Here is a 13,967-nt window from a genome sequence, read left to right as displayed (position 1 = left end):
ACAAAAGAGAGGAACATTGGCTGGATGACATTTCCAGTGGTTAGTAAAGTTTATGACTTTTTCGATCAGGATAGAGGTCTCTGGTTGTGTTTTAAAGGGCAATATCTTTTTACAGATACACAACATAGCATTGCTTGCTTAGCTTATCCCATGTCTAGTCCTAACAGCCTCCACAGGTAAAATTATTCCAATTTCACAGATGAGGGAACTGAGTTTCAAAGTGGCTAAATAACTTTTTTTTTTCATATCTGGAGACTAGTAATTGAAGACCTGTGCTTCAAACTCATGTCTGCCTACTCCTTCCATTGTATCTCCTATGAAGACAAAGGTATACAATATCAAATCTGTGGTAACAGAAAACTGGGGAGCTATGTTAAAGTAGCAAATGATAGAATCAAGAGCTAGAAAGCGGGGGTTGTGGGTCAGAAGAAACAAGATGATATTCTCTTAAAATTAATATTAAGTATTAAATGAAAACTTCAAAAATGAAACATGTATACATAGATCATATAACTAACATCATAATGTTTGACATGGGTTCTATTAGTCAGTAGTATGTTGATAAAAATGAATGTAATTTTAGACTGCATTAAATAAATATATAGATAAGAAAAAAGAAGATAATTAGACTGTTATTTTCAGTTGTTAGAGGACATTGAGAATAATGTTTTCAATTTTAACCCTGGGTGCCATGTTCAAAACACATGTTGACAAACTGACAAATGTTGAGTGATATGTTTGTTTTTGTATATATACCATTATTGTACGGCATAGTTTTTCCATGAGAGATCTATAAAAATTCCCAAAGAATACTGGCTCAGTAAGAAATGAAATGTCCCGGTCTTATAAGTGTGGCTGTAGGACAGAAATGGTTCTAAATGACACATAGATTTCCACATTATATTTTTATACCTGGAAAATATCTACTTTATAAATTGCACAGTTATAGTTTTTTTTTTTTAATGAGAATGCAAGAGTGCTTGCATTAACACTTTTTATATTCATACCTATTCTTGCTGATAAAATGTGTATTTTCCAAAAATGTGTATTTCCAAATTTTTATTGTGCTTTTATAAGATGCTTTTCTTTGATGACCATAAATGCTGAAATGGCTCCCTTAAGGAGAAGAGTTTTAAGTAAACCTTTTAGTCAGTTTAAAATATACAAGCTGAGACATCATGTGACATATATACTATAGTTTGTGCTTGCAACCTGTACCTTATTTTCATAGCAATTAAATAACTATTCATGTCACTTTCCAGTCCTTTTCACTGGATATTTATAAAAAAGAAAATAATGTATTTTTAAAAAATCTTACTTCAAAGAGAGAGATCACGTAATGCTTACTTAAAAGCATATTGAATATAATTAAACCTAATAACTGTCTTTTTGCTCTATGCCTGAGACATTATTGAAGCCACATTCAGAATTTTTAAACATAGAATATACAATATTAAATCATGTAAAAAATGTTGGCTCAGATTTTCTTTTTGAAAGAGAAAGGTTATATGCCACCCTGATCTTTAATGGAGAAACTTTCTTTGTCAAAGTATTTTCCTTAGAACGCTGACCTATAGTCAACCTATAAAGAAACATGGAGACAATCTTTAGTGATTGACCAGATAATTCAAACCTGATTTCAGTAATGAGAGGATCAAATTTAAGATTAAATGCAACCTCTTTGGATTACATTTGCATTTGTAATTCTCTAGCAAACATCCAATTTCACTGTTATTCTCAGCCATCTTTCTTGAAGCAGTTTCTAAAAGTGGTGTAGATGGCTGGTCCTTTAAATGACTCTCAGAAGAATATGTAAATGTTTACAACTCACGTCATGGAGTCTGCCTACATCTTGATACTGCATGCCTTTGTCATATACCTTTTATCACTGAGAGTGCAGTACAAAGTTTTTCTTATAATTTCTTGTATATTTTTAAAATACTATACAACTAGCCAGCTAATAAAAGCAGGTAAGACAAGCCAAGAAAACAGAACATCTTCATTTTGCAAGTATTCTCCAAATCAATGTAAAGATAATAGCTTAGTGGCCATGTTCTTCTTTTCTATGACTTTAGGACTTAGATGTGTTATAAGATATTAATATTTACAGGTTCATATTTTCTTTAACATTATAACAACTGGGTGAAAAAAATAAATATCTATTGTATGGACTAAAGAAAGATATTTTCCAATAGTTTATCTGAGTTTCTCATTTAGTCAATTTAGATAGACTGAGTAAAATAATTCCTAATTTTTTTTGTACTGTAGCATACCAGTGTGTCCTAACAATGTTGTGTCAAGATGAAAGGAAGAACAAGAATTTCTCTTTCATTCTCAGTATCACAAGTCTAATCTTCACACACACGCACACACATAAACACATATCCACACACAAAGTACTCTTCATTTATTTTTATCATTTTTCATCTTTGCTGTTTGTCAAAAATAGAAAGGATGAGACAAGTTCAGTATATTCTAAAAACAACAACAACAATGTTTTAGGATGCACTAAGGTGTCCTGAATTGCTTTAATGGACAAATGGTGTAGTCACAATTATCCTTATAACAAAATTTAGTCGTTTGCTTGCCATTTGGGTACATGGTATCATTTAGGACACTTTAGGATTACTCCACAGAACAGTAATAGGACTTATGGAAAAATAGTACCAACTTTTCCAGATAGCATAACATATATTTCAGAGAACAGAAAGCATACATTGTGTGAGGAGCAATCTCCACACGAGGGAAAGGACATTGTCTGGATGTCGGAACATCTGATCTCTCACTCTGGCTTTGCTATGAACTCTGAGTGTAGAAAAGGCTACTGATTTCTATGTTTCTTACTTTTCTTCTTTATAAGGTGTTAATTTAAACACCCCAAAAGTATATGATTCCAATCATACAACTTTTAATATAAAACATATAAAATCAATTTTAAAAATTTTCTGTATATACTGAAAATGTTTATAGGAATGAACTAACTGTAGGCCTTCTCAAATTTCTTCTATTAAGTGCAGGAACCCAATGTAACCTGAAAATATTGGACATCACCATTTATTTTTTGCAAAAGGGAAACTAGAAAAAGACTGCTTCCCACAGAAAATTTATTAATAATAGGTGCCCGATTAAGTGTTTTTATACAATGACCAATGTTCGCTTTTGTATAAATAATCAGGAGAGAGATTTTGTGCTGTTTTTTTTTTTCTTTCTATTGCCCCATCTACACACAAAATTCTGTTGCAAAGACATCATTTTTATGAGGAGGTATTCATTACCGATGCACAAGAGTCTATGGAAACAAATTTACAAGAAAAAAGGGCAGATTATCATTCTAACCAACTGCATATTCACAGAGATTCTTAATAAAAGCTATCAGATGATATAATAAATTATAAATTTTGAGGAAATGTACACAGTTGGCAACTATTTTTCAAGACTTACCATCCAATAAATCACATTTTCTCTTTTTACATCCTTCATGCCACCTTTTTTGACATTCAGTTGAAATTTTGAAATTAACATGATAACATTAAAAATATAAATGAAAGCATTAACGGTGAACTTATATATTCAACTTCAGAAGTTTAAATAAATACAAGTGAATATTTAAGTAAAATTATGATGATGATATGTAAATCAAAACTGCCAAGGTGATTGACCTTTCTTTTAAACTATCCCATCCGTTGCTTTACCTCCATAGGACAAAGGTAGCAAAAGAGGAAAGTAACATAAAAAGGAAACAGGAAGACCTGTTTCAGTTACTGGACATGTTGATTTAATTGACTAAGAAGTCCAAATGCTAATACTCCTAATAATCAGCCACTCTTTTTGTGTTTTGGTAATGTATATCCTTATACACTTTATATCAAATGGAATTTTTTGATTCACATCTGACATTTCAAAGTTTCCATTTTTGAATTCCCCTAGTCTTATGTAAGTATCACATTGTCTACTTTGTTTGAAAAGTATAACATTTTCCCCAACATCTAGGGCTCCATGATGTAAAATGTCATTTTGCCGGTCTTCTGTTCCAGTACTCACTTTAATTTTTTTAATTACAATTGGATTTTCAAAAACAATCACAAAGGTGTCTCCTATTGAAGGTGGTTTCCCCCAAAAGTATTCATCAACACTACTATAAGCCTTGCTGGCATCATAATTTTCAAAAACATTCATATTGGTATATAGACTTGCAGGAGGGTTATCAGGGATGTCAAATGACTCTTCTTCAAAATCATCATCCTTCAGCTTATTCTCAGTCCCTTTATAGGATGAATAATAACCCATGTGCTGAAAGAGAGACGGTTTAAAACGGATCACATTTTTCTGAGCCAGCAGACCCCGAAAATGAGTCAATAGCCAGTCACAAGGCATTTCTTGATAAAACATTAATAAAAAATGTGCCAAACGTGGGAGATCATGTGAATGATAAAGTTTTCCAATGTAACCAAGCTTAGAAAACTCAAGAGTTACCCAGTAGGTTCCTTCTAGGGATGTAATGACTTTCTTGATGGCAGTTAAGAAATTTTTTGAACATCGAACGTCATCTTCAAGCATCACATAATAGTCTGACGTATTGGCACAAAAATTAAGCAGAAAAGCATAATCTACATTTTGCTTGGAACGAAATCTGACTCTATCTTCCGGATCGTTGTAATTTCTTTTAAGACCATCCAGGATCGGGTAATATTCCTCTGGAGCATGTATCACTACTAATCTTCCTGCAATAATATGGTGGGCAAATTTTTGTGTAATATCCTGGACCATGGCCTCACGCCAGGATGAGTTAAAGTCTGCCAGATGAACCACCACTGAGATTTCCTTCAGCTCTTCGTAGCTGGACTGCTCAAAAATTGACTTGATTGTCTCAAGTAAATAGCTTCCCTTTTTTCGTTTCACTGATGAAAGTCCAATTGTAAGAAACCCTAAGCAAAGAATGCAGAAGGATGACAAATTAAATGTAAAATAGGTTTTGAGTAACATATAAAAAGAAACAAAACGTTATTTCCCCCTTAGGCCTGCTACTATATTAAGTAAATCTAGGCAATGATTATGTATAAAACATTTTGTGATTAAAATATTATGCTCAACACATAAAAACTATAGTAGTTTATACATAATTGATATTTTCTATGGAAAATTGCATCTTAAGCACAATGAAATGAGTCCTATTGCTGCAAACATTTGTGAAATGAAAAATATGGTTTAAAGTGTTTTGCAGCTTAATGTTCTTATTATACCCATTAGAGAAGATAGATATTTAGATAATATCTACACTATTTAAAAAAAAACTAGAAAAGAAGAAGGAAATTCACAGTTAAGCATGACAAACTAGTCTCAAATTATGAAAAAGAAAATTAAGAGTAACTCATTCTTTTAATTGTATTAAATTTTCCATAGAACACATATTTTCATTTTTCTTTAATCACAGTATTATTTTATATCAGAAGAATTCATAATTAGACTTCAAAACTTTATTTTGAAATTTATCCAGTATGTTAATTAGAATGCAAACAATAGTATAAGCTCATTTTGAAAAATTTCATTATAGTTTAAATGTAGGGTACATTGTTCTAAGACATGAATATTACTACTTTGAAACACATTTTATGTTAATTTTGTCTGGAAAATTTTTATTCAGATAAAATTAAATCTAAAATTAGAAATTGGATATTTTTAAGGAATAAAATAAAACCTGGTGAAGTGGCAGTTTGCCTCTGAGCAGTATTATCTGTCTTTCTATTGAAATATTTTCACTTTTTAAAGTTTTCATTTTCACCATGAGTGAGAACTGAATAAAATTTCAGAACCGCCACTTGGAAAATAGGATAATGTTTACATTCACCAAGATCACTGTTTTAATGCAGACACCTACATAATGTAATTTACACAATATTGAAAAAAGCCCTTCCCAGAAAAAATATTTCTTACTCATCTGTCAGAGAGGGAGAGATTTACACATTTTGTTTAAATACTTGAGTTACAACCCTGACTTCTACTGAAAACCCTCTATGTTATCTGTACCATTAAACTAAAGCTATCAGCCTTCAGTAATGCTCAATATTGGCAATACTTCTAGAACACATTCTACATAAATGACAGAAGTCTATGCATTTTACTAGAAATATGCATCTTAATATTCATAACAGCCTTTTGGGATAGCTTTGTGTGTATCATTCCTGCTTTACAGCTGAGGAAACTAAATCACAGTGAGATTAGGTAGCTTTGCAAAGTGCAATGCTTAGTAAGTGGAATGGTGGCAAGATTCAAACTGTTTTGCCCTTATTTCTCTGTTTTATATGGCCTCCTTAGTATAAAGCATTTGACATGTGTGTCAATATACATTCGTAAACTTAGCATGGGGAAAGGGAAATGAGCAATATCTGAACAAAGGTGGTGAAACAAATGTAGATCACAAAATAGTGGCAGTTTCATGCAATTGGACGAAAGCTTAAGATCAGTAGATATTTGGAATAGAATGAATAAAAGACCTAAAGAAATCTGAGTTAAGTTACAATTTCCTCACCTGGTGATCACAAATTCACTTGTATAAACACTTCTGATCAAAAGACTAAATTTTTGTGGTCTCCACGCAACCTATTAAGAAGTTCATGATATCACTGTATTTCACTGAATCTAAAATTCACATTTTTTCATACAGAAATACTTTAAAATCTGGTTGCATGTTATGATTGATGACATCTTATAATTATTTTATTATTTTTTAAAATATATTTTTATTGATTTCAGAGAGAAGGAAGAGGCAGAGAGAGATAGAACATCAATGGTGAGAGTCATTGATGGGCTCCCCCCTGCATGCCCCACACTGGGGATCCAGCCTGCAACCTGGGCATGTGTCCTGCCTGGAATTGAACCATGATTTTCTGGTTCATAGGTCGATGCTCAACCACTGAGCCACACTTGCCTGGCAGCTTCTTACAGTTAAAACTGATACTTATATTTTCTTAGTGGTACAGTAATTAGGCCATGATACTTTCTGTAATCCATGATATCTTGAAATCAATGAAATGTAGTATGTTACTTCATGGATTCAAATTGCCTGAAGTAAGCTGAATAGTTTCCTCCAAAAATTCATGTCTCCCTGGAACCTCAGAGTGTGACCATATTTGGAAGCAGAATCTTTGCAGATGTAATTAGTTAAGGCTCTGGTGATAAACTTAAATGTATTTAGAGTGGTCCCTAAATTCAATGACTAATGTCCTTATAAGGAAAGCAGAGGCTATAGAGAGACCCAGAGAGACAAAGGAAGAGGGCCATGTGAAGATAAAGGCAGGGATTGTGATTATGCTACCACAAGCCTCTAAAATTGTGAGATAATAAATTTTTGTTGTTTTATTTAAACCATTGAGTTTGTGATAATTCATTACATAGTACCTTAGGAAACAGATACAATGATTTTCACTAATACAAAACTAGTGATGTTACAAAAACCAAACCATTAAAGTTTGAAATATGGGAATATCAATATGGGAATAGTTATTTCTTAAAGACAATGTTTAAAATTTAATATAAAGACTTTGCTTGGGGTGATGGGCACAGGATGCAGTGTGCAGATGTTTTGTTGAGTTGTACCCTTGAATCCTGTATGATTTTTTGAACCAATGCCACCCCAATAAATTTAATAAAAACTAAATAACAATAAAAATTAAAAGGTGTAAATAAAATAAATATGTAAAATAAAAATAAAAAAATTTGATTTTTCCTAGTGTCCTACAGTAAGGCATTAAAAAAAATTTTTTTTATTAATAGAATTGGATCAGTGAGTAATTGTAATTTCTGAGGAAAAATTGAACAATTTCACAAAAATGTATTATGTTAGTAAATTCTATAAACTTTTGTTGCCATACAAATGAAGCAAATCATCATTATTTTTAAACAAAATATTTTATATATTCTTGATTTAAGAGTGTAAGGATACTTACGCTTTCTTTGCAAAGGAGTGGAAGCTAAGTAGCGATAGGTGACATTGATGGCCCCTGAGAAATTAGATAAATCTTTGAAAGTATGCACATAGCGTTCTGAATTCAGCTGATGTGTGGATGTTTCCCTTATAAGCTGTTTGTCTCCTTCCTGGATGCCAAGAAAGAGGCAGAGGAAATAAATGAATGATAGATGGTCATGGGTTAAAAAAAGTTTCTCCTGATAGATAATATGCATGCCATGTAAATCTCAATTACTGGCACCTCTGTAGGTCATGATTTCTCACCTGGATTCCTACCTAGAGTCTCTGCTCCAGGCTCTCCCTACTCTAGTCTACTAGTTTTACTACAGTTACATTTGCTTTTCTATAGCATACATTAATAATGGCATTATTGATAAAAATATCTACATGAAAACTCTCACTGCTTTCATGTTAAAATTAAAATTCTTTCCAATAATTTCAGGATCTTAAAATTTAACTTTAGTTGATTTTACAGTTTCATGCAAAATTAATTGCCACTAAATTCCTCATTTGAATCATATTAACCCTCTATCTACTGAGCTAAACCATCTAGAGTAAGAAAATATATTCTTATTTGTCTAAAATACATACCCTGTTACCATTTATAGCTTCTTTTTTCTCTTTTCTTTAAAATAAATTCAATTGTTTATTTCAATTTATCTACTAGTAATCATCAGCTGATCAAGACTATTGCTTATACATTATTAACAAAATAACAACTTGCATGGCTTTTCTATATAGTTTACAACACATGGAATATGTTTGGGGGCAACCTAATTAGAAAAAAATTTGGAGAGCAAGATATATGCTGTACTGTGTGATGTTATGTAGCCCTATTTCAACTATTTAAAGTAGAATGGCAAGTCAGGTATGTGCAAGCCATTAAAGAGAAAGTGAAGGCATTAAATTGATTTGATTTTCCTATTATTTGGCTGTGGTCAATAAAACTTTCATTAAAGCCTAGTTTTAAAAGATTAGTAAGAGTTAAAATACAAATTTTACCTCAATTGGATCATTTACTATTTTGTATCAAATTCAAATGTCAATAGAAAGGTGATCCACCAAACTTTTAAAACTATGGCCAGACTGTAATTTGTTTAAAATTAAAGTTGAGAATCATATACCATAACATGGAAGAGCTTGTAATCTGCCAAACCAAGATTCTAAACCAATATTCTAAACCAATGCTAAACCAAGATTCATTCTGATGATATTTTCTGTATATTCAGTTCTGTTTATGAACTGATATTTGGTGTTTAACACTATCTTTCTGTATTTTATATTGCCTTGACAATTTTGACAAAGAAAAATACTTTAGTCTATTACAAAATTTATAATGTGTTTGCCAACTGTAAATTAAACTTTCAAAATATATAAAATTAAACGTTGGGTGCTAGATTTCTTATAAATATACTAATTAAAATTCCATTGAATCTGATTATTTAAATTTTTTTTACACCTAAATATTTTAATCTGTGTCTTTCTGAAAACCTATAAAATAGGGGTGAGAACTGACGGTCCATGGGCCATATGAGGCCCATGAAATTATTTGGTCTGGCCCTGCCAAGACATCAAAAGTGAGTTAATTAAATATTTGACCAAATACAGCAGGCTAATGTTTAAGTTGATAATTTTGTATGGCCCACGAATGAAGTTATAAGTAGTATCCAAATGGACGTTGGCAGGAAAAAAAGTTCCCCACTCCTGTTATAGAACATCATTAAAGTTTTAAAATAAACAAATTTGAATTGCCAAAAAGCAACTGGAATTCAATTTAGCATCAACTACTTTAATAGTAATGTAATGGTATCTATAGTCAATAAGATCTAGAAGATATAGCTATAAAAGTTACAGTAGTCACAATACTAAATTCATTTTACCATTCTGTTCTTAGGTGATGTCACATTCTAAAGGAAGAGCAGGATACTGAGTATCACTTTAAGAATTCTATCTTTAATATGTAAAAATGCAGATTTTTCTGTGATAAGATAAAATATATTCATCCTGATTGAAGGACATAACAGAATAGGAAATAAAAACGGAATGTTTATAAAATAACTTTATTATATTCTGAAGACTAAGCTTTGCACTTTTCAGCATAAATAAATAATGCAACTTTCACCTGAGTCAGCCTTGTTGATTGTTTTCCAGAGGCATATACCTGAACAGCAAGAATCCCCTAGATACCGTCTTTCTGAAACTACTAAGCTATAGTGTATTTCTCAGGAATAAGACAAACTTTATGACAATCACTTTCTGGATTGGAATGAAATTCAGTGGACTAACTACAGGCTATATATAGACCCTATCGGCTACTTTGAAGATGCTCACAGCCCAGAAGCTAGGTTGATTGGGCACATAGTGTCTCTTCTACTTAGTTTGCCTTGTAATACTATTTGGCTCTCATATACTGAGCTTGGCTTTCTTTCCTGCTGAAAGGCACTATATCCTTCATATGTAAGCAAAACACCAAACTATTATATGCCCAGGATTTCAGGCCACCAACGCATTTTCTAGCAAAAGAGCAGAATGTAAGTTGCTAAGTAACTCCAGAGACCTTACTACTTCTAATTGTCTGAATTCTCCGAATTAGAACTTTTATTTTCCCTGAAATAAGAAAGGCAGAAAAAGAAAGACTGACTCATGCCTAAGCTTAGAAAATAGTACACATTGTGGCATTTTGGAGTCAAGAAAGAAAATCCAGTTGGATAATCTTATGAAAATGAAATAAGCACAGATAAAAGGGTCAAAAGGGAGAACTGTGAAAAAGAAACTGCATTGTATTGTAGTCGAGGACTAGTTTTCTAAGGATATTAAACATTTTTGGAAGAATAATTTTAACATAATGTTACATTAATGATTTAAAAGTGTTTAAAGTATTTATACATATTAAGCACTGGGATAAAATGTAGCTCAAAATATAAATTAGGTAGAGAATATCATCTAGTAAATAGTGAAAAATTAAACTAATAAAAATGCTTTCATCGAATTTTCAATATTGGGGGTTGTTGTACTTAAACATCATTTTAATTCTCTTTCCAAGTTAATATAGTTAAGAATAATTTCAGGTTTTAAAGATAAAAAGTAATTTCTTCTCTGTAAGTGGGCTGATTTGCTTCTTTGACTATATAGCTATATGCTTAATATAACCAGAGAAAAATTGATTGAGAAAGTGATCTTCAAGAGCTACATCATTAAATCAGGCCTTTTAAATTAGGCGGCTAGGACCTATGTTCAGACATGAACACGTAAAAATTTACACAACAGGGCTATAGTATTTGATCTTCTTCTGGATATATATAGTCTATTACTCCTTAGACATTTAAATTTTATGAATTTAAAGAGGTTTTATTCCATAAATATATAAAGATGTTATAAAAATGTACACAATGACCTTTTGTCTGTTTAAAGTGAAACATTAATATTGCACTGGAAAGTGTCTCATAAATGCAGCAAATCATTGGCTATAAGCATCCTGCCAATACCATGTGTTTGACTTACAAGATGTGATTCCCTTTTACCAGTGGACACAGATGCAATAAATAACAATTTTATTTCAGAATTAAATGATTCATCAAGAGCTCCTTTAGTTAATTTATAATCTTTAATTTTATTTAAAAATGCTGGATCACATGAGCCTTGCTCTATTGTCCTTATATCTCATAAACCTAATAATCAGGTTTTTCAGAAAACCAAAATGATTATCATTAGAAATTTCTCCAGTACTGTTTACCTAAATCATGCTTAGTCAAACTGTGTTAGTGTGTGGTGATTTAGCCATTGTGAATTGACTGTGATTGGTAGAATGAAGGGTCCAAGAGATCAAGACCTATACTTGAAGGTAAAAGCCTAGTAGAGTCAAGATACAGGAATCTGGCAGAATTTCACCATTAAAGAAAAATGCTAAATGAAGCAAAATGCTTTAGGGAAGGCCTTCTAAGAAGATCCAAGTACCAAGGTCATACAGTTGTCTCATAGGAAATTGAATAGTATATAGTAGATAATTAATAAATCATGTTTATTTGATGAAATAAAACATTTTATTGGGAAACACTGTGGTTATTTTCAGATTTTCTCTTGCTAAGTATTAATTCAAACTTTCAGTGAGCTTGCATGATGGAAAGTACTTTTCAGTCCTCTGTATGTACAAAGGGTTTTATTTTCTGAAATATGTGGGCAGGCCCTGGTTTAGCTCAGTGGATAGAGTGTCGGTCTGAGGTCTCAGGTTCAATTCTGGTCAAGGGCACAAACAGGCTCAGGTTGTGGGCTTAATCCTCATTAGGGGGCATGCAGGAGGTAGCCAATCAATGATTTTCATTCATTATTGATATTTCTCTCTCTCTCTCTCTCTCTCTCTCTCTCTTGAATTGAACCATGATTTTCTGATTCATAGGTCAATGCTCAACCACTGAGCCACACTTGCCGGGCAGCATCTCTCTCTCTCTCTCCCTCTTTCTCTCTCTCTCCCCAATTCCTCTCTGAAATCAATAATTATATACTATCTAATAATAGACAAACATGGTAATTGACCATACCTCCGCTATGCTTCCCAATGGCTAATCAGCAGGATATGCAAATTAACTGCCAACAAAGGTGGCGGCCGGCAGCCACACAGCTGAAGCGAACATGAGGCTTGCTTGTTCCAGTGATGGAGGAAGCCAAGGTTCCCTGCCTGCCACCACCCAGCTCAGAGCTCCGGAAGCAACAATGTTTCAATTATAGAAGCTAAACAAACCCCAGATACCTGCTTTCAGCAAGCCGGGGCCTCAGAGCTTAGAGCGCCAGTGATGGCAACAGAGTTTCAATTATAGAAGCTAAACAAACCCAGATACCTGATTTCAACCAGCCACCGCCTCAGAGCTGGAGCCAGGCCTCAGAGCTGGAGCCGGCTCTTAGCTCCAGTGACAGCTATAGAAGGTAAATAAATCCCAAAATAAAAAAAAAAGAGGCTGGGAGCTTCAGTCACCCGACAGCCTGAAAACAGCCCTCAGCCTCTCACCCAGGCTGGCCAGGCACCCCAGTGAGGATCCCCACCCTGAAGGGGCTGTGGCCAGCTGCAAACAGCAATCAGCCCCTCACCCAGGCTGGCCAGGCACCCCAGCGGGACCCCCACCCTGATCCGGATCACCCTTCAGGGAAAACCAGCCTGGCCCCCACCCATGCACCAAACCTCTTATCCTATATAATAAAAGGGTAATATGAAAACTGACCCTAACAGCAGAAGGACTGGGAATGACTGGTCACTATGACACACACTGACCACCAGGGGGCAGACGTTCAATGCAGGAGCTGCCCTCTGGTGGTCAGAGCGCTCTCACAGGGGTGAGCTCTGCTCAGCCACAAGCCAGGCTGATGGCTGCCAGTACAGCAGTGGTGGTGGGAGCCTCTCCTGTCACCTCAGCAGCGCTAAGGATGTCTGACTGCAGCTTAGCTCTGCTCCCCACTGGCAAATGGACATCTCCCGAGGGTTGCTGGGATGCCAGAGGGATGTCTGATTGCCATCTTAGGCCCAATCCCCGGGAGCAGGCCTAATCAGCAAGTGGTCACCCCTGAGGGGTCTCAGACTGCGAGAGGGCACAGGCCGGGCTGAGGGACCCCCCCTCCCCACCGAGTGCAGAAATTTTTGTGCACTGGGCCTCTAGTCTATATATATAAAACACTAGCCCTTTATAAAATATAAATAAGGTGTCACATATTATAATATAATATTACCTCTTAGCAACAGAGCATAATTAGTATCTTTAGTTAGACAATGAAATTTTTTATTTGGACAATACAGAAAATAGTGGAAGTAAGGTGTAATACCATTAATCAAATTTTGTTTGTTCTATATATTTCAAATTAAAGCTCAAATACTGAAATGGTTTTACATAAGATTAATTCACCACAGTGATAATAGCTAACTTATTTGTAATTATATATACACTAGAGGCCTGGTGCATGAAATTCGTGTGGGGCGGGGGGGAGGGTGTCCCTCAGCCCAGCCTGCACCCTCTCCAATTTG

The 13,967-nt window shown here is 34.0% G+C and overlaps 1 protein-coding gene across 1 annotated transcript in view; it reads right to left on the bottom strand.

Annotated features, from left to right (window-relative positions):
- Positions 1-2,455: 2,455 nt before the first annotated feature.
- Positions 2,456-13,967, bottom strand: part of MGAT4C (MGAT4 family member C) — a 67,130-nt gene continuing 55,618 nt past the window's right edge. Inside the window, exons 3-4 of the mRNA XM_036300117.1 lie at positions 7,944-8,091; positions 2,456-4,925 (exon numbers count right to left, since the gene is read on the bottom strand). Of these exons, the coding sequence (XP_036156010.1) occupies positions 3,784-4,925; positions 7,944-8,091 (1,290 nt within the window). The 3' untranslated portion in view covers positions 2,456-3,783. The remainder of the gene's footprint in view (positions 4,926-7,943; positions 8,092-13,967) is intronic.

The sequence above is a fragment of the Myotis myotis genome, unplaced genomic scaffold (genome assembly GCF_014108235.1).
Source record: "Myotis myotis isolate mMyoMyo1 unplaced genomic scaffold, mMyoMyo1.p scaffold_m19_p_3, whole genome shotgun sequence".
NCBI classification, from domain to species: Eukaryota; Metazoa; Chordata; class Mammalia; order Chiroptera; family Vespertilionidae; genus Myotis; species Myotis myotis.
This window is presented reverse-complemented; position numbering and strand designations above follow the sequence as displayed.